Below are 22,858 nucleotides of genomic sequence, written 5' to 3'. Positions count from 1 at the left end.
CTCCCGGCACATCATTTTCAGATCACCGCGGAGTTTCGCTGCTCGGGTTAAACGTAATATATAAGTCACTTAGACAACCTAAAAATGTTATTGTTGGGCTTTTTTCAGTGTTTTGTTTGTTCGTGAGTAAATCGGTTTGGCTGAGATTAAAGTTATTAGATTAGATAAAATAAAACTTTATTAATCCCCCGGGTGGGTTCCTCCTTGGTTTTCACACAGCTGACTAAACGTCAAACAGAAAACTTATTAAACAGAAGTATGAGACAGTCGAGAATTTACACCAGTGTCTGGTTATATTTTAGATAGCAAGAAGCAGACGGCCGAGTTTATTAAACTCCACCGAGACAGCGGTGACGCTAATCAGAACTAGCCTTCTGATTAGCTAATCAGAAGGCTAGACCGTCCAATTTCACGCCTTTAAACTTTAAAGGCGTGTTTGTGTGTGTGTTTATACAATTGCTATTATGTTTGCACTTTATGTGTAATGTTACTGACTGCAGAGATCAGTAAGATGTGTGTATTTTTTATTTATTAGTTTTATTTATTTAATATTATTTTTTAATTGAATGACTGTCTAGTAGTTCACAGATGTCGAAAAACTGAGTGTGGTAAAGCCACTGATTTTTTTTATGTATATTTCTGCAATCTGCACATTGTACTGACTTTCATTTTAATGTTTACACCAGGGTTCCTTGTCAGCACTTTATGCTCAGATGTTTGTAAGCTAAAAATAAACTATTGTGTATGTTCAAATATACTGTTGTGATTGAAGAAGTTAAATAAAAATGTCAGTCATCAATTCATGCATCACCTCATGTCATCATAACAGAGGTCTGTCTTCCAGGAAAGAACAGTTTAAAATTAATGTAATATAGTATTGGCCATACTATATGATGTATTGCTTGTCTTTGTTTAATAATACAGAAGACAAAGACCTTAAAAAATAATCGCATATCGCATCGCAATCGCAATATTGGGGCAAAAAAATCGCAATTAGATTATTTTCCATAATCGTTCAGCCCTATAACTTACCTCCCTAGACGTGGCAAAAATCTTTTCACACTTACTGTGGGTATACACGGGTATTTTTTGCCAAGCTCTAAAGGTGTGGATAAACAACACCTTATTCATGCCATCATCAGTGACCTCTACAGTGGCATCAGCAGTTGCACTATGGGTGCTATGAGTTTCACTAACCCAGCTGTCAAAAATTTCCTACAATCTCTGCTGAGTCCTGAGCTGTGGTTACTGCTGCCACTCCTGCTCCTGGTCTCGGTCCAGCTGCTGCTGACTTTCAAACTTTCTGGAAGTTTGTGGTGACACCTGGTGTGGTATCGCCCTCAGTTGATACTAACAATCAACTGAGGGCGAACGCACCAAAACTTGAATTAGCTGTGATCACATTATGTGCGTGTTTTGAACTGCACTGTGTTTCAGAAGATCTGCGCTTCATAAGCTCAACACAGCATTGAAGTTTTAGTATGGAGCATCCCACCCTAGTGCAAATGTCACAGGTAACATCTGTAAAGGGCCCACTAATCCTAAGTAATATGAAATTGTGTATTCGGGGCCCAATTTTTATTTTTCACTTTAGTTTTAGTAGGGTGACTGGACAAAAACTGTGGAGTTGGGTGATTTAAGAATTAAAAAACTGGACAGCAAATATGCCTCTTTTCTTAAGAAACATTTTATGAAGCCCCTGTAATGAAAGCGTTACATGATCACGTATATCAAAAAAACAAAAAAAATGCATGAATTTTGGGGGAAAAGGAAAAAAAAGGTGGAGTTGGGAGTGAATTTCCTGATTCAGATATTCATTTTCTGGATGCTGCCATCCAGAAGTGTTTTTAGTAAAGGTCTTGCTCATTTTAGCAAGTGTGCCAAACTTCTGCAAGTATTACAACGGCATGCTTCTGTCCAGATGCTACATATTAGTACAGCTTCATGAAACGTATATTTTATAAACAGTTTAAATACTCCCCCACTCAGACCCCGTTCCCAACTTTGTGTACTTGGATGAGGTGTTACAATGATTCATGAAACCACTTTTCGAGTCTATGCAAACTTCACAAAGAGCAAGGCCTGATCTGCAATCCAAGTTTACTTCAGTTTACCTCATTTGTCAAATTTGGACTGTTAACTAAACCCCAACATGCTCATTGCTCCGTCCTCACGTCACCTCGTCTCCTGTAACCCAGGCAACAAGAGCGCTAAAAATAACTAGGGACCCAAAGTAGATCAGCCATTTTCACTGTGGCCTGTAATTCCCTGCATCTAAAGAAAGGTACATTTGAAAAACTTCATAACAGCAAAGAGTGAAACTGCCGCTTGCTTTAATATATTCAACATTATGCCTGTTTCTCAGGTAGAAAGAAAACCACTTGGGCAAATGACTCAATATGTGTTTGCTGCCAGGAGAAGCTGAAAATCATTGGTTTAAATCATTGTCAATCTTCATTTTGTGTGATGGCATGAAACATAGCATGATCTCAAAAGATAATGTCAATTACATTAATAGTTGCATCATATACAATAATTAACTTGAACACCTCATATGAACCCCAATCCTTGTTTCTACCTGAGAAACTCCAAATCAGTAGAAATAAAAACTATTTTTAGAGTAATTAGGGGTAAAACGACTCTATAACAGGCTACAGAAGCTAATCGTGTCAGCTAAGAAGAGGAAACTGATGCTATAATTCACACAGGCTCACACGGATCCTTCCCACCTTGGATCAGCGGTTCAGGTGTGTGGTGGTGTAATGGAGTGGGTGATTTCTTTTTAATTTTGTTTTGTTTTTTTGCCAAACTTTGGCACATTTAAATGCCACAGCCTACCTTCTTACCCACATCTTTTGTTATTTGCTCTCATCGTCACAAACACAGTCAGGAGATCTTCCTAACGTAATGTGCAGTGCTTCAAAATACAGATTTTTACAATAACAATTTAATCTTCTATGTATAAATAATTTCTGATCTCTCTCGTGTTTTTAAGCAAATCCATTCAAAATATGTCTTCTTTAAATGAAGACATATAGGGCCTATTAATGCCAACTCACCAAAACACAGAAGTCCACTTACTTGTGCAGTACTGCTATCTCATTCTCAATGCTGTTTTCCTTGCCCTCTAAGGCCTTCTTGGGGATACACTTGACGGCCACCAATTTCTGAGTCCTCTTCTCCTCAGCCAAGACCACCTCAGAGAAAGCCCCGCTGAAACACAAACACACAAGTCTGTTAGACCTGAGTTTATTCATCCCAGGGGCTTCAGCTTTTCACATGCGTCGCTGACACTCTACAGAAAATAAGAAATTCCAGCTCTGATGTTAAACTGGTCTAACTTTTGTAATTCTTGGCTACCAGCATCTAAAAGCTAATATAAATTTTAGCCTGCTGATGCCAGATTGTGTTTATTTTTAATATCAGCCGCCTCCCGAAGTCTTTGGCGTGCTGAGTCAAGTTTTGGAAAGACTACAACCTGGTGGGATGAGTTGGAAGCACCAGTATTAAATATCGAGGTTTATCTCAGTGACAAATGTTGATACTGGCCAAAGGATTTTAAGTCTGACTCATGTAATGCTGTATATCAGTTGTATGCTACAGTTTACATTGTCACAGATTGAATAATGGTGTATATGAAAGTCCATATGAACAATAAATGGGGGAAAAATAGCCTCAGAATTTTTCCCCATTTTGGATGTATTGCAGGCTTCATAAAACTTACTGTTATGTTATAAAATTCACTGTCTTCTTATTTATCTGTATTTGTTTCTAATTTATCTATATTCAGGGGTGCACATAAGTGGTCCGCAGGTGCGCATTCGCTGTCAAAATAAAAGACGCGCACCAGATAAGAAGTTGCAACGCACGTTTTTTTCACGGTATATTCTGCACCACATCTCTGTGCGTTCATCATTTGTTTGAAGCCAGCTCACCTCCTGCAACCACTGTTCCGAGACTACGTGCTTCTTTTGCGGTTTGGACTCCTTCGGACATTTCTTTGGTGGTGGAGGAGCACCAAACTAATTGCTTAAAGGAGCTTGCTTCTTCGCATCTTTAAGAGTTCTAAACAAAGAAAATCTTACGTACGCAAACGCGCGTTGCAACTTCTTATCTGGTGCGCGTCTTTTATTTTGACAGCGAATGCGCACCTGCGGACCACTTATGTGCACCCCTGTCTATATTTGTTTCTCTATTGTTTTCTCTTGTTTTAATCGATTGTGAAGCACTTTGGTCAACTCCGTTGTTTTTAAATGTGCTATACAAATACATTTTGAATTGAATTTGAATTGAATTTTGCCTTTTACCATCATTTACGTAAAGAACCCAGGCTTTGACTAGCTGAAGTACTGCAACGACAAATCTGACAGCCTTTTACACTTTTTTCTTTTTTATTCTCTTGGTTTCTGTATTCAGGAAAATCAAAACAAGTAAAGCATCTGAAGTCAGAGTAGCAAAAGAATAATAGCACTTTCCCATGACCCATTTCAGAGTGGAGGTGGACCTCGAGCATTTTGACCACAGCCCGAAGAGTTCTGACTCAGCTCCAGTGCTGTTCAATAGCTACAACTCCTGAGCCACAATGGTAGGCTTTGACACCGCAATACAACAGAGACAAGGTCACGGTAGCTTCAATGCAACGTTTTGGTTTCTTCATGTGTAATGTAACTTACTGTTTCAAACTGTGATGATTTTAATAAAATAAAAATAAATAAATAAGCAAGACTAAAGGAAAAAACATTGGTAACATAAAAATTACATAACACTCTCCCTGCAGCAGAAGGTCTTCTGATTACTGATTTGTTTAGCCTACTAATCAGTCTACCATATATTAAGCTGTACTTCACATACCAGAATAAATAAAAGGAAGAGCTTCCATGAAAAAACTAGGGTCTTCCTGATTTTTAATTTTTCATATTTTCCCATACACCTAAATTACAGAGCCTTTTTAGGGAAAAAAAAAAACAGATGGAAAGACCACTATGGCACATAATAATCCTGGTAATTAGCCCTAAAGCTTAACATCTGTGCATCCCATACCCATGACCTTATGCTGTGTTTACAACACATAGGATAGACTGTTGGGATGATGAAGTGGGTAGTGTCGGGTATATATTTGGTTTTCTACTAAGTGCTAATGTTGGATGAATCTGAGCGTTTTGAAGTGAATACATTTCTTACAGTAATGTGTAACACAGGCAAATTTATCAATTTCAAAGCTTTTGATACTCTCATGCTTGAATTCACTGGATCATTCTCACTGATTTTTATGAATTTTTAGAATAGAATAGAATTCAACTTTATTGTTATTGCACATGTCACAAGTGCAGGCAACGAAATGCAGTTTGCATCCATCCAGAAACTGCTTTAGCCATAATATAGATATATTACAAAAATATATATTAGCAATAATATATATATATATAGATATATTACAGGAATGGGTCTATTATAGGTCATTTTTGCAATGGTGGTTCTTCCAAAAGTCTTATTGCACGAGGTCATCACTCTCAGTCAGTTTATTTATAAAGTCCATTTAAACACAACACAGTGCTAAACAGCAAGTAATAACAAGAGTGAAAATGTTTAGAACAATAAAAATAATGATTTTATCCAATATTCTTCAGGTAGGAGTGTCAGGCAAGTCATTACACAACAAACACAAAAATCTGATTTTTTATATCTCACCTGAAGGAAATCTGAATTCTAGTAAATGATGTGTAGTTTTACAGGAAAGTTTACATAGCTTGAAATAACTCACAATGATGTCTTGCGGTGAAGCAGTAATTCACACTACAACAGACACTGACAGTGAACAATGTTTGTTTTTTGTTTTCTCAAAAAAAAAAATCTATGATCATTTCAGTATTAGCTGCCAATACCATGTTCAAACATGTCCCTGTTTTCTTAAAACCAATGGCACGATAAAAACTCAGATCAAAAGTGAAATCGGTTGTTATCGCTCTGGTTCCAGGCAGTTGTTTGTGTAGACAGAAAGGAAGGACATGCATTCAGTCTAGAGATTTACAGATTCATTATTACTGCCAAACATGAAGACTTGTTTTCATACCAGCGACATCTGAAAAACAAGCAACTCTCTCTTCTCTGTAAAGTAATCCTAGAAAAAAAGAATCCTGCAAAACACATTTACATTCATAATTCAAATTTTAATTTTAAATAAATAAATTCTTGAAAGAAGGCTGATTTTGCCTAATGTAATTTATGGCTCATGAGTTATATCAGGATTTTCCATAAAGGGACACTGTGTTGGCAAAGGTCGAGTGCACTGAGCAGTGATAGATGTCGCCTGCAGTCCTATTTTGGCTCAGCGTTTGTGTTCCTGTTTGCATTTCTTGCAGTATTTATAACAGTTGTTTGTGTCTTTTGCTTTAGGAAATTACTTTCGTAGTGAAATAAAGCCCATGATCAGTGTAACAAACTCAAAAATTGGGTTCCCATTTTGCTACTACTATTGAAATACACGCTGCCATGCATGACATTGTGATATTTCAATTTTGACATGACAGGCATTGGTGCACGCTGAATAACACTGGCAATGGCTTCCTTACAAAATAACAGTGAAACTGCTTGCTTCCTGCTTACGTTTAAAGAAATTGAATATGCAAACAGAGGGCTTACAATTACCTTTTTTTAGTTATCAAGCAAAATTCGTAAAGACAACAAATGAACAGTAGTTGAGCTTAGATATATATGTTTTACAACGGGTCCTTCCACAAACTTTATGCAGTGACCCTCATGCAGGTCTCTGGTGGTGTTAACTACAAAAACCCAAAGAACCCTGAACCCAGATCTTGATAAGACTAACTGTGAGTGAGGCTTTGTGGTCGTGTGTCAACAAGAAACTAAAACTTGTGCAGGAATGCCATCTGCTTTGGCAGAAATCCAGCTCTGTGGAGGAGGTTGTCACTGCTGCAAATTCCTCTGCAGCATCTGGAGAATTTAGCTGACATTCTCCATGCTTCCACTGACAAACCAAAAGGGCTCTTGGGAAGTGTCAAATAGTGGTTCACAGAGACGGTCTTTGACTACAGATATTCAAGGGGGGGGATTTTATTTGTTTCGCAAGATAAAAACTGTATAACCATTTTGCCATGTGAAATGATCCTGATGTATATTTGCCTGACTTGAATTGTTTAAAATAACTTGATATTTATATTTAACCACATTTTGCCATAAACCCCCCCCCCCCCCCCCCCCCCCCAAGAAAAAAAAAACCTTTTACGTTCTTGACTTCCCATCACAAAATAAGACTGGTCATTGTTTTTATGTAGTTCCCAAAATTACTTCCCTATTTTCTGAATATCAGGAAACAGTCCTTCACTGCGTTGGTCCTTTAAAGTGACACTTTTACTGAGCAGCAGCCTTGACAGCCACTGTTTAATAAAAACAGAAGAAGCAGACACAAGTTCAGCCAACTGCCTTCTATGCTTGTCACCACACAGGGGATGCCAAAGAAATGTAGCAGCAACCCTCAAGTACTGTTGTTATACAACTGTTTTACAGTAAATTATCTGAGTATTATTTGATGTGTCTGCAACTGGCACTGTGCAGCCTAAAAAAACATGAAGAATATAGAAAGGATGGCTGTGTCGGGTGAGTTTGCTGAAGGTTAATCCTAACCAAGGTTTCGGTTGGATTATAAGGTAAACAAACGTGTTTACAGAGCTGTTCCCGTTCCAAACAGGATGTTCTAATCGGCACCATGGGAACTGTGTCCAGAAACAGGAAACACTCAGTCCCCTCACCCTCACGCACACACAGGCATGCAGACATGGTACGACTGGAGAGCTATTAGCTGCTAAGCCCTTAATGAGGACTAGCTTGCCATTATACAAACAGTAGGGCATTTCTCAGAAAAACACTGTGTAAATATTTTACACAGTGGTTTCAATATATACATACAGTATACAGTCAAATATAGAAAAGACATATACACATTTAGGCCTCATACAGTTTAAATATTTGCATAAACTCCGTCTCTGTTGGTTTTACACCCCACCCAAACATTTGAATAAGATGCTGGGTTGTTTTTTTATTATTATTATTAATTTTATTCATCGTAAATGGTCAAATGTCAGCAGACCCCTCTGTTTCTTCTATTTTGAACACAACACCTTTTTTATTTTGTTACTGTTGTATTGTATAAAGTAAGTGTCAGTGATGATGCAGATATGTACAGCACATACTGTATGCCAATTAAAATGAACTCTGCAAAGCAAACATTAAAAAAAGAAAATCAACAAGGAAGTATTTCTTATGTGGCAGTGACGTTTTGAGAATACTAATCTTCTCTGACTGTCTGCCATGGAAAAAGGACATTTCTTATTTCTCAAACTCACAGCACTTCTGCCATCTGTCCTGCTGAGAAGTTGGTCAAGAAGGTATGTAAACAGATGACAAAACTGTAACTGTGGAAAGGTCAGAGAGACATAGGGAAGGACCATCTGGCCCAATAAGAGCTGAGAGATACCCAACTGTGAAACTGGACCTGAAACATAAAAAGACCATCTTTGCTCTGTGGGCCTCCCAAACATGAAGAACAGCACAATCAAACCACAATCACTCTCGATTTACATATAACAACACAGCACACAGACACAACACATCAGTAAAATGTGGTCATCTAATCCTAAAGGGAGACCCATTTAAAATACTTGAATTACCATTTTTTTTTGCTCCATCAAGGCAAAGACACAAATCTGAGACAGTGAAAAATACTTGTCTGTCTGTCAGCAACATCACACAAAAACTGCCAGAATTTAGCCTACATTAACCACATCTACCTCATGAGTAAATAATGTTGCCTATGTTGTGTTTACAGCCTATTGTTTTGAATCACCTGATCAAAACAACCATTTATACATGGCTAATATCTCAAAATTATACACCGTGCCTCCTTTGTCACTGGCGCCTTGATGCAGCAGGTTATGACAATATCAAAATACATCTCTCACTTCCAACTCATCACATATGGACACATGTATAAGAGCCCTTGGCATCAAATCACATAAAGGCAGTGGTTAACCCATCCAATACGATGGGTTAACTTTTGGCATATTTTAACTCAAACTGAAAGTTTTTCCTATACTATATTCCAATATTATACTACACGTAACACAGTAGTGTGCCTAGCAAGTAAAAAAGGAAGTGAAAATCAGTAAGTGGAAGATCAAATAAACTCAGAAGCTTCCAGATTATCCTCCGAACCTTTTCTGTCGTTGAAAGCCCACCATTACCCCTCTGCATTGAACACAAACTAGCAAAGCATTGTATTGGTGTGGAGCTGCGATGAGTATGTTTGCATTCTGTTCTCCTAGTTTACACATCTGCAGCATTAAACCTTCCTATGGGGCTAAGACTTGCTGTGATTGCATACCGAGTGAGGATGTATACACATACTGTATCACAAATGTGAAAAGTAAAATGAAAAAGAGATTTATTTACTTTTAAAAGGTTTAAATAAACCATTTAAAAACCATTAAATAAAATAAGGCAACACGGTGGCACGGTGGTTAGCACTGTTGCTGCACAGCAAGAAGGTCCTGAGTTCAATTCCACCATCAGGCTGGGGTCTTTCTCCGTGGAGTTTGCATGTTCTCCCTGTGTTGGCGTGGGTTCCCTACGGGCACTCCGGCTTCCTCCCACCGTCCAGCTTGTGGAGATAGGTTAATTGATTAATCCAAATTGCTCATAGGTGTGAGTGTGAATGGTTGTCTGTCTCTATGTGTTAGCCCTGCGACAGACTGGCGAGCTGTCCAGGGTGTACCCCGCCACTCGCCCTATGACAGCTGGGATAGGCCCCCGTGACCCTGAAAAGGTTAAGCGGAAACGAATGGATGGATGGTGTAAAATATGACCTACTGATATTGACAAAGTGCACCAAAGACCAGCACCATGGCTAAACTATGTTTTTTAGTGTAATACCTCAGTACAATCCACACTACAGTTCAGTGAAGTAATATTACATAACCAAACCAAGAAAACTAAACTGCTACATCTAGAGCTATGAGCAACATGGGGAGCTACTGGCTAGAGTGAACTCATTAATTCACCAAAAGACAAACATTGCTCCTGAAGTCTGTACTGTTGTCAGTCTCTGAATGGTGATAGCAGACAGCAATCCCATGATTCCTATGTCCTCTCTAGGTTACTATCCAAATATTTCTGTAACTGCAAATCTAAATATTGGAAACACTAACAATTTACTTTTAGCCATCTGATCTGTTCATGAGACACCAACAAAAGATATTTTCTGACTTTTTATATGGAATACTATTTGTAAATTAAAACAGCTTTAAATCTACAAGTACACAAGTGCTGGCATCAATAATGGTCAGTTTGTAGCATGAAAATTTTTCAGCAGAAAAAATTTGTCCTTCACTGAGAATAATTAAGCCACTCTGACGATACACAGTCTATCTGGACCAATCATCTCATGACGTAGCCTCTGCAGCTAACATTGTTTCTGAGGATAGAAATTCTTGGTTTTGTTATCTGCTATTTCCTCAATAAATAACAAAATGAAACACTCTTAAACTGTCATCACAAAATAACTGAAGGTTTCAAGTCTGAACTATGGCCAGTGCAGTAAGAGGTCACCTTACCAACTCCAGTTAATTCAGAACACTGCTGCCTGGATTTTAACTGGCACTAAGAAATATGAGCATATTTCTTACTCCAATAATAAATCAATGTTAAACTTAGACTGGCTGACCATTCAATTTTGTATCCATTTTAAAAGAAAAAGCTACTTTTAGAGGCTACCTTATCCACAAGGGGGGTCACCACAGCAGGTAGCTCTCTAAAAATGCACCTCATGAGGTAGCTTGACTTCACAAATCTTGTTGTCCTTAAAGTATTTTTTGGGAAAGCCAGAAGCTGTTCACTGTGTCCATGGGAAAAAACAAAACTAATGATAAACACACACACACTTGCACACACACACACTCACACACACACACACACACACACACACACACACACACACGCACACACACACACACACACACACACACACACTATTTAGAATTTTGGATTAAGTAAAATCCAACTTTGAATTTTTTGCCGTTCTCCAGAGCCCATAAAAAGGTATTTGGGAGAGCCATACAACAATCCCCCAAAAGCTTCCATTACACCTTGAACCTTGCCCTGATATACTGAATGCTCATATATACATCTACCTGCTAGTAAAGATTATGTTCAACTATAACTTAAGATATTGCATGCAGAGCAAGTTGCAAAAAAGCAACAAGAAATTTCTAAAACTTTTTGACATGGAAATGCTAAGTATATACATACATTTAGGGAAGATTTACCCTCAAAAAGTGCACTGTAAAAAAATCAAGTTGGTATTTTGCATTGATAAGCTGGTCCGGCTGTTTCAGAGATTCAGGATTCATCCAATTCCCATGAAAAGACAGCAGCAAGGAGAATTTTATGATTTGCTCCAGAAGCTGAAGCTGTATCATGAATGCTTTCGTACATATTTCAGGAAGCCAATGGGGCAGTTTGAGCTCCTGTTGGCATAGTTGGGACCACAACTGAGGAGCCAGAGAAATCATTTCAGAGAGGTGATTGCGCCTAGCTGTTTATCTGAGGTAAAACAGTATTAAGTTAATATTTCCATATCATTGTATATTCACTACCGATGTGCATGTTAAGCTACAAGGACTCTTGTTGCTTAATATAGTGGTCTGATTACTAAATATTTTACGTGTCCTGTGTTTAAAGGCCTTTAAAGTCTTCACTAATTGATTTTATTTTATAGCTTGATTATTTATGGATTCTGACTCTCTTTGGTAAACAAATTAAATTTCCAGCACGCACCTCTTTGCAGTACGCCATTGGACAGGCATTGACAAAAGACAAAGTAACAAGAAGCTCTACCCAGCTAAAAAAAACAAAAACACACACACACACACACACACACACACACACACACACACACAGTAGTTTGCTGGTAGTTTGAGTGTTGAAAGAGATCAAAAATAAAATTTAAAAAGGAATGAATATTTGCCATAAATTGGCCGGAAAAGGGACAAGTAGACATAAATGGTTACTCTTGGTGGATGTTTACATAGCTCACTGCTATCTAGAGGCCTAAACTCTGTTACTACCAGAGCTTTAGTATCCATTTAAGATAAAAATAGACCCAACTTTCCACTGTTTAAACTCCACTTACTGGCAGGAATTGCTTTGAAGCACATACATGAAAACAAAATCCCCCAATCAAATCATATAGCGGAGTATAATTAAGTTAGACAGCAAAGAACACGCATCCCTAAGGATTTCTTGGATTGGAGATAATAAGCGCATGGAATGTCTTTTCAAGCCAGTTTGCTGATATGTGGACAGCTTGAAATGTGAGAAATACGGACAATAAAGGATTATAACAATGGAGAAGGACTGTGGGAAGATGTACATGACAAGCCTGCGAGTGTACTAAAAGCTGTTAGGAGGATATATTGCTGTGAGCAGATGGAGTTGCCTAAGTGGGCCAGACAGTGGGCATATATATGTGTGTGTGTGTGTGTGTGTGTGTGTGTGTGTGTGTGTGTGTGTGTGTGTGTGTGTGTGTGTGTGTGTGTGTGTGTGTGTGTGTGTGTGTGTGTGTGTGTGTGTGGATTCAGGAACTGCAGGCTATGCCATGCTGAGTTGCAGACTTCTGTTCGAATTAGGTCAGGGCAGGGCTGAAGGGCTGAAGGTGCCATAAGCAGGGATGGATTTTGAGGATTGTGCTGGAGTTGGAAATAGTTCTAAACTGTCATTGTTCCAAGGAATGGTTAAACTCCACTGATCTGTGCTATGGCTGCTAGAGTGTCTTAATGAATGCATATTTAGAATGCAAAAATCTGTCCCACTTGATTACTATTTTTGGAATTTGAAACTGAAAGAGCAGCGAAAAGACAGAATAAGCCAGAGACACTATTACAAGGACACAGTAATGTATTGTCTTGTGCTATGCTTTACAGTACTGGAGCAAAGCCCCATCCACCTTCTTCCTTTTAATATCATCTATTCTGCAGCTCAGGCTCAATTTAAAAAAAATAAAGAAAACCAGTCTTCTTTTTAAGCTAGCTATGAGGTGATAACGTTACAGAAAAATTTATACTTTGGGGGTTTATGTGAAGATTAAAAACTGACGTTATAATAAGCACTATTACGGGAATACGATGGGATAAATATGGTGGCAAATGAAGAGATGGGAGAGTTAGGACACAGACAGAAAAAAAGAAGCACGGAGAGATGAAAAATAGATGAAGTGGGGCAGCTCTCATGCTGTGAGATTCATCTGCTCCATAAAGGTGGCTGTTTCTTTTGTCTGAACGGCTTTGTTAATCATCATTTTGAATTCGTTTGATTCAACTTCACACGCAAATGCTGTAGTAAAAGTGAGTCTGTGCTTATTTTCCTTCAAACTCCATGTGTGTCTGAACCTCCACACTACACTTTAGACTATAAATATGTTGGCATAGGGATGTGTGGGGTGATTGCTCACTTATTACTTGGAAATATTGCACAACACAGCAACGAAGTAATAAATTGCAGCAATATGGATTCAGCAGCATCATCCAAATTCAGACAATATAAATATAGTAATTATGTATAGGAACTGTATTACTTTACAAGATTATGGAAATACTATGTAAACACAATATTTGTGGCAACTAACTGTGGTTGAGGATGTAATACACACTCAATTTCTGGGCAATCACTTTCATTTGCAAAGTGACTGCACAGGTTACCTAATGAGATGCAACGTCCAAACAACTGCAGTACATCTTGGACTCACTTCAATCCCTCTCTGACAAATTGGCAAAGAATTCAACTAACCGCCATCTAATTTAAAAATACAGATTGCCAATCAGGTGCAAGCAACCTGACTCAGTAAGAACCAATGAGTGCAACTTGTCTACGCTGCAAGTTGCTCGATTCCGACTCAATTGATTGTGCAAAGTTGACATTTTGCAGTTAAACTGGCCCCTACAGCAACTACGTCACCATCTGAAGAAACTTCTTTCAGCTGTTTCCTTATTTACGTGTCACCACACTAGATGGCTCTTCATATTTGCATATCCCCCCAAGGGATTTGTGTCTCCTCCCAGTCTTAAAACAGGGACCATGTTAGGCACATGAGTGGGCCACTGCACTACAAAGCCACAGTATCATTAACTGTGCAGGGATTTCTGAATTTTAATTTCAAATCTCTGAAGTTCTGGCTGCACTAAATAATTAATGTGAATTCCTGTGTATGCAGGTAGCAACAGGTTTGCAACATACCACAACTGATTTGTGATTTTTGCAGTTTAATCACAAACACAATGCACATCTGTAATCTGATCCCATTCAGCTGCAAACTGGCCACCACAGTCTGACTCTACCTCGTTGCTGTTTATCACTGCCTTGCTGGGCCAAAGTCACTTTGAAGATGGCAACTGACTGTCATCGAAACAGTCATTTCAATGACAATGAAACTTTGAACGGGTGAGTGCAAGATCCAGACAAAGGCATGTCCCTTATTTACTATAAGATTTATATACTATAAGAGAGGTTAGTACGTGTTTTAGAGACCGTGGTCTCTCTAAATCAGAGTTGTCAAACATAATGCCCAGGGGCCATAACTGACCTAGTAAAGACTCCAATGCGTTTTTTATTTTTGTTTGCTTGTTTTAAACAGCTTTTCCTACAGGCAGTAAGCTAACAGAACTTTTTTCTGTAGTTTTATACATTTATTTATGAGTTCTGACAGATTTTTGTCATTTACTACGGCAGCATTTTTATCCTTGTAGAAAAACTGAGCTGTACTGTTGAAGCTGCACTTCTTTTTCTGATAATAAATGGGATTAAATGCGTAGTTAAACATCTTTACACTGACAGAAAGGGGAGTTTGGCTGAATCAGCCCACTTAAGCTCAAAGTGGGCTGAATGTGGCCCATGGTGTAAAATGAGTTTGACTTTCCTGCTCTAAACAATAATATGATTTACTGTAAGAACATTTAATGCTACAGCGTGGTCAAAGCCTCATCTCTGGTCATGCAAATCATCGTCATTCACAAATGAAACTGTGCGTAAAAGTGCCCAAATAAACACACTCAGACGTATGAACATTTAGTGCTGAGTTATTGAACCCTTCCACTCAGGAGCAGAGAGCCCTTAGACAGAGAGGCAAATCAGTGTTAAAACCCATGTAATAGCCCAGAGGCATGAGTATGAGGTAACAAGTGGAGCAAAAGGTTCCTCTTTTCACTAACAGATTGTGTCCCAGCACTAACTGTTGATTCTGTACAACAAATCAGCAAAAATCTTGAATCCAGCATTTCACTGAGAAACATCAGCAACACAGTTTCATATCACAGAAATACACACTGATGAAGTTAAAAAGATTAGTATCTCATCCATCTAATAGACACTGAACAATATAAGCTCACTCTGAAGTCTAGCACATAAAAATATCTGTGCTCTTTGCTTGGTAAAAAGAGAAGAGAAGTGATGAATGGATCCTCTTTCATTCTCAGAGTTGCCAAGTCAAATGGGGGGAGCTGAAGGTCAACAAGAGATAACAGAAATAGAGAGGTTTTATTGATTATTATAATTATACTGCATGTGCCTATAAACATACACAACGGGGCAGAAAAGAAAAACAAGTGTTGAATCCTTTTACTCTCTGTGCCTCTCCATCACCCCCGCATGTACAAAAACACAACTCTTACCAAATCAATTGCAGCCAATAGCAGATCCTACAAACAACGAGGGCCACTGGGTCACCATAGAACATGACTGACGAAGACAGGCAGTGGCCAATCCATCAGCCATAACGATTTTAGATGATTACACCATGCACCCCTGCTTTTTCTGTCAACTTCCTCCTATAGCCAGTCTCTTGTTGCTTTATCTCCTCTATGTTTTGCAATGTATTCTAGGCTAAAAATACCAAGAATTCCACCTTACTGCTCGCGGCATGAGAACATGTGCAGCCATTTAAATGTCAAAAAAGTCAGCATGGTTCATTTGTGCAGTTTATCATCACTAAAGAAATCTCAAAGCCTGTGGCAAAGTGTGGGAACATTTCTTGCAAAGAGATGTTTATAGGCACTACAGTGAAAAGGTCAACATCTTAACAACAGAAAGAAGGGGAAAAAAGTGAAATAATGGAGGACACTGGGATTCAAATGACATAATAGGTCATCTAGTCTTTGAAACATAGAAACAGTTTCAAATAAATAACTACTGACAGCAGATTCACTCATATTTTCTATATTAAGTTGAAAAGGCTCTATAATAATACATTATACAATATATAAGATATTTCCTATTTTCCAAATACAGGGCCTGTGACAATGAGCAGTACACCCGGGGCAACATGACTCATGACAAATGCTTACCAACATATTGTAGAGAGAGCAGCGAAAGTCAATATTTGAAATAAAAGGTTAGGAAAGTACCAGCAGAGACAAGGAAATTCAAACTTCTCAGTCAAAAACATCTGAATATGTATGCATGACTGCATACACACCAAGCCTTGCACACCTACCCTTGTTGAATTCAAGGTAACTGTGACAAATGCTACTTTTAATATTACCAGATCTTTAACTAGAAACGTAACTGTAATACTCTATATGTGATTAACAAAAGCCCTGAAGAGGATCTGTGGCATTATGCTCAGCTGTGTGTCCTCAACCCTGCATAATGAACGCTTTAATTTCAGCTGAAAATCAAAGGGCAGCAGGATACACTGGGATCCCCCATCCAACACTGAACACAGTTTGAAACCAGGAAATAGAGAGCAGGTGATAGAGATGTGGAGCCAAAAATGAGGTTGGCTTTCTGACAGCCGAGATCCAAGTTTTGAGTTGGGTAGGACAAATAGAAAGAGAGAGAGGTTGGGGGTGTTAACTTAAGGGAGGATTTAAGTTGATTGCAGTACCATTGCTTGTTTTTATTAATCCCCATCTGTTTTGATTACTGAAACATGTGCCTGCAGCTGGGGATTAACCAAATGCAAGCAGCTGTTATGTGGTTCATAGGACTGATGCACTGATACAACACTTATATCAGATACTGATCAGACAGCTGGATGGGGCATTTGTAACAACACAAAACTCTATGGGGCTGACCTAGAGTACTGTGCAATAGGGTTGAGCTACCCCCAATTTCTTTATTTTATTTCCAAGGAGCCAGACTTTCTTGTAATTTTGAAAGTGGTCTTGGCAATAGCTTGCAGAAGTTTCTCTTTGGAGACTGGCTGCTTTTTCACTCATTTTCAGTCCAATTCTTGTACCTGACTATTTTCAAAGCCACTTAACACCGACCTATGAATCATATAATATAAAAAGGCTCCTAACTCGAAAGATGAACTAGTGTTGTTTTCATAAAACGGATAACTTAGCTAGGACGTGGCTGTCAAAAGGCCATTTTTTTAAGGATAGCAAAATGGGAAGAAAATGTTGAGGTATGCCAAATTGCACAATAACTAGACTAACTAGACCAAAGGGTCTGATGGAGTGATGAATCCAAATGTGAAAAGTTTTGTTTTTTTAGTTCTAATTGTTAGTATGTACAAAGGAGGTCAGGAGACAGCCATCTGTAAAACATAGTTGAGCTTCTGTCATGGTTTGGGGCTGCATTTCAGTCAGCGGTGTTGGAGATCTTGTCAAAATTGGTGAAATTATTATAAATTCAGAAAAGGAACACCAGATTTTGAGACAAGATGCAGTATCATCAGGATACCATCTGACTGACAACAGCCATTTCCATTTCTCAAACACACTGCCAGTGTAGTAAAAGCATACATGGAAGGACTATTCCTGAAGGACTATTCCTGAAGAGTGCTTAAAGAAATTACCAGAAAGCTTGGTTAAGAGAGGTCAGTCTGTATTTAAGAGTAGAGGTGATCGTGCCAAATACTGATTTTCAAGTTCATTAGAATTATATAAACTCTGTTTTACCTTATATATACCATATTTCCATGCATGTTGATACACATTTCCTTAAATTATTGCACCTATTTTCCAAGCAAAATATTAAACAATATATTTTTAAGAAAGGTGACTTAAGAGTTTTGCACAGCGCTTTATTTAATTCATTTCTATATTTAATAGGTTACTCATCAGAAAAAAGTGCACCAATAGACATGGGTCAGGGAAGTGACACTGAGTATTTCACACATGCTACGCTAGAGCAGGGCGATATGACCAAAAATATTTATCACGATATACATTTGAAAATTTGCGATAACGATATAACTGACGATATAATTGACACTAGACAAAATACTTTACAACTCCACAATTTTATTAGTGGAAAAAAAAACATCAATGTATTTTCACTTTTCACAAGCAGCTGTTTTTTTATGTGCATTAAAGTTATATAATATAAAAAATTAACAGTGCAAATGGAAATTCCTTGCTGACAGTTTAACCAAAAGGCATTTCCAGTGGAAATTGGCCAACATTGGCCAACATATCCTCAGCATAACCAGTTCCACACCAGTGAAGTTGCAGCATTTTTACAAACCAATTCTGGTTCATCCGTTTCATTCAACGATGCGCGTTTTACCCATATTCTATCGCGATATTTCATTTTCTTATCGTTGCCCAACATTATACCAGTATTACCGTGAACGGTATGATATGGCCCAGCCCTATGCTACGCCACAAGTTCTGGGGTTTTTTTTTATAGTTTGTAACTGACTAGGTGATTTCCAACAAACAATGGTCAAGTGAGTTGGCCACAATAAAAGGAGTGTGCTTTCCATTTCAGCTTCGCTCTCTCTTTCTCTGTTAACATTTTGGATGTTGCTATATTCGATTTTACACTTGTTAGGAAGATTTTATAGTGCTTGCAGTAGCATTAGTAAGCCATCAGCTTCATTACACTCATCTATACCTGTCTCTCTGTCCAGCTACACTCCATGTGTGTACAGAGGGGTACACAGGGGTAAAATGGAAAGCAGAGAAAGAGAAGAGAGACACTAGCAAGAGCATTTAGGACAGCAAGCGCAAAAACTTTGATCAACATCAAAAGTACAATTTGTTTGTGTGTACCATTGTTTGGTATTATTTTGATCATAAAAAGCAGTTCAGTACATTTATACCATTGCATGTACCTGTTACATTTGCTTTGTGAAGTTTGAAAAAAAGTTTAATTTGAACCTGATGCTGCTTGAAAGATAAAAGAATGATTTCCAGTCTTTACCTCACAGTGAGAAACAAAGCTTGTTAATGTACACTGGAGCTGTATCAGTATTCAGTATTGGCATAAACCTAAAGCCAAGGTATCTGCACTGATACTGCAACAGACCAAGCATCCTAAAGTGCTGGGATAACTGTGTCATTGAAGACCCCTGAAGGAAATAAATGTGACATATATAAATAACAAGTCATTTAAATACACATTTGATTATTTTGCATTTACTGAATGTTTTTGCAAATTCAGGACAGGTAAATTGATGACTAATGTTTAAGACTAATACTAATGGTTTTACATCAGTGACCACCCCGATCATGGTCAAAATATGAGCAAGGAAGGTTCCAAAAAAAACCCAAACAAACACAAAACGTGTTTCCATTAAAAAAAATTTAATTTTTAATCCGATTCACAAAGCACACACATGAACCCGGTGGTGGATTATTAATAGCGAATCAAAAACTTTGTTTCCATAGTGACTGTTTGAGTCCATTATGGAAAGTGTCTCTTGTTGTTACCAAGACAACAATCCAGCAAAGGCAAATGAATGTGGCAAACAGCTGAGTGATGCATTGAGCCGGTGATCTCTCCATAAACAAGCTCAGCCCCAAACCGGGGGCAGGTGGAGAACTAGAGGGATGACAATAAGAGGGTTGAAAGGATTTTCATGTATGTGGCTGTCAACCAGGCTCAGCTGGTTATATATATATGTATTCTTCATATTATGATTAGGTTTTGAATATGTTTCTACTTATGTCAACTCGTGACACAAAAGGAGCAAGGGGAGGTTTTATAAACTCACAAAACCAGCTAGCTTTCACCTTGTATTAGGTTTCATCTAAGTTCACAGAACTTAATCCAAAACTAACAAGGATGTGGGTGTATGGAAAACACGCTTTAAGCAAGACACCTTGGACAAACATCCTGTCTTATGACACTCGGCATCCATGCTTAACGAGCTTATAACCAGGAGTTATTCTAGGCATTAAGTGTTACAAGTATGCATGCACAAAACAGTATAGGCTTAAAGGGGAAAAATGGGATCCAAATTGCTAAAGTAATTTTGGGAAAACATTTCATAGTGGGAAAGACAGTGGGACTATTTGGACAGGAGGACGATCTCAATCCCAGCATGACCTCTGAAAGGCAGAAACAGTCTTGATGTCAGAATAAATTATATTTTTATAAAAGCCAAATCACATCAAGATTTGACTAGCATACTGTGTGCAGCTACAACAGTGGGATTCCTGCATACTAGCACATATAGTGTAGCTGCGCTTCAGATACGTCAGGAATGATTCAAGTTTCTATAAATGACAAACAGCGGGGTTGCCATTCAAAAATCAAGCATGACCATTTGAGATAAAGTGATAATCACAATCACACCCATGTGAATAAATCCTAAACTTAATGTTTGTGATTTATATGCTATGTTTTGCAGGATTTAAACATCTCATGCTATGACTTATTCATGAAAGAAGCCACTTTCACATTTTTTGTCCCATGAAATAACAAAAGCGAGAAAGTATAAATCAATTTAACATTATGTTCTATGGGAACAAAAAAAAAAACAAACTAGGTCACATTCACAAGTGAATCACACTAAGACATATTAAGTCATATAACACAGGCACACACGCACGCACACACTTTGAGAGATTACACAGCAAACAGATCATTAATAAGGGGACAAGCACAAATCTGCAGCCAGCTGAACGCAGGACACTACATCCAAAAATATTTCAGCGATATAGCAATCTTGTCTGCAAGTACTGATAATACTGAATGTAGGCAAAGACTGCTGGTGGTTTGATGAAAAACAGCTTAAATAGTTTTCAGAGCAGCCAATCCTCCTTCCTAGTGTTTCACACTCACCAGCGACACAGACGTAAAAACACAGTGACAGACTAAGAAGTGAGAATCCAAGTCTGTTACATATTTTTATGTGTCACTAGTCTCATATAATGACATATGTGCTGGAATAAACAAAGACACTCAGCTATGCAGTTTGACTTTATGCTTTCTTAAACAGTGAGCCACACATTTACAGAATCACAGAATCACTGTTACGTAAAACATGTTTCCCAGTTAAACAGTATATTACAGGGGAATAGAGAATGAAGTGTTCCTCATTTGGCTGTTCAGCAATATAAAATAGTGATAATTTGTTGAGAGGTCCTTTGGCTTAACAATCTTATAATATAAGAATAAGAATAATCGAAGTAGATCAATAGATTACTTCAGTATTAATGCTGATCCTTCTCAGGAGTATCATTTTGGCCTTTCGTCGACACTACATTAAACAGGTTTAAATTTACGAGGCTGTGTGTTTATCTTGTGTACTGACTAAGAAATACACTTCTTTAAGAGGTCTAACATTGTATTCATTTGCACACAAGCAGCAGCTGATCAGCATCTCAGTGTAATGCTTTGTGGCAGGATTGTTGACACTGGGCCAGAGAGGTAGATCAACAGGATACCGGTGACACGGCAGTGTTCCTCATACATAGACTTTACTTGGGCAGATTGCCATGGTATACTGAAAACCTCCAAATCATATTTGATGACCCTTTTTTTTTTAATCAGTCTGAGAGAACAATAACATCTGTTACAGGGTTTGTCATACATCCATTTATTTATTCAGCTGCTGATAACCATATAGACTATATACGCAGCAGATAAATGTAGCCACTGACCCTGACAAGTGAAGACAAACTGTGGGAGACTAGATGCTGGGTAAAAAAACAAATACAAGTAAAAATCAGTGTCACACACAACAAGTAATTGTGAGGTCATTAGCTAAATTCACGGGCTTTGATCAGATGATTTTTCTGAAAATAAGTCCATGTTTGAGTAGATATAATACTTCAAAGAGAAAAAGGCAGGTGAAACAAAAGGTGGAACACAAAACTAAAAACCTGACATTCACAAGAGCGCCCAGCATGAAGTTGGCTTGCAAAAGGCAGCCCTTTTAGGCGGATGGTTGCATAACACCGCGTATGGGTGCATCATTTGCCTATTCAATACATTCACGGCTGAGTGCCCTTTACCAACTATGGTTTATACATTCTTCAAGCAGCAACACTTACTAGGTAATTACATGTATAATGGTTTTATAAAAAAAATGAAATCTAGTGTCAAGTATATATTTCTGGATTTTGTCCATGTGAGACAAGTGAATAGACAGGCATTAAAGAGCACACCATTTTTGCACTTCATGGTTCTGCAATGTCTTCTAGAGTGTGACAAAGACATCTCGCAAACCAACAGCACGAAGGATTTCAACACTGTGGCAAAGACACACTTACGTGCCCAGGACGTCTTTGAAGTCATACTTCTCCTTTATGTCCGTGGTCTTCTTTTTCCAGGCATGACAGTCCTCATCCAGCGGCATCTTCTTGTTGGGACGCTCAGAAACAATGCTAGTGAGGAAAAAGGGGGATAAGGAGAAAATATTCATAAATATCGGCATTTAACTGCCATAAATACTTCACTGATAGTTCAGGGCTCACATCTCTTGTGCTTTTTATTGCAAATCTATTTTTTACCCTTATCAGTTAGATTAAACATTTCATATCCAAATGTAGGTCACATTACTATGTGAGCATTATTTCACTGTGTTGGGAATATATTAGTTGTTTAGCTGATTTAT

At 38.1% G+C, this 22,858-nt stretch overlaps 1 protein-coding gene across 3 annotated transcripts in view; it reads right to left on the bottom strand.

Moving 5' to 3' along the window:
- camk1b (calcium/calmodulin-dependent protein kinase Ib) overlaps nucleotides 1-22,858 on the bottom strand; it is a 41,951-nt gene that overhangs the window by 13,232 nt on the left and 5,861 nt on the right. For all 3 annotated transcript variants that reach the window (XM_085406203.1, XM_085406204.1, XM_085406205.1), the window contains exons 2-3: nucleotides 22,515-22,628; nucleotides 3,082-3,213 (exon numbers count right to left, since the gene is read on the bottom strand). In XM_085406203.1, the coding sequence (XP_085262329.1) occupies nucleotides 3,082-3,213; nucleotides 22,515-22,600 (218 nt within the window). In that variant the 5' untranslated portion in view covers nucleotides 22,601-22,628. The remainder of the gene's footprint in view (nucleotides 1-3,081; nucleotides 3,214-22,514; nucleotides 22,629-22,858) is intronic.

The sequence above is a fragment of the Rhamphochromis longiceps genome, linkage group LG5 (assembly GCF_057381845.1).
Source record: "Rhamphochromis longiceps isolate RC_006_pf linkage group LG5, R_longiceps_female_GT1.1, whole genome shotgun sequence".
NCBI classification, from domain to species: Eukaryota; Metazoa; Chordata; class Actinopteri; order Cichliformes; family Cichlidae; genus Rhamphochromis; species Rhamphochromis longiceps.
Note: the sequence above shows the minus strand (reverse complement) of the source record. Positions and strands in the feature narration are given on the sequence as shown.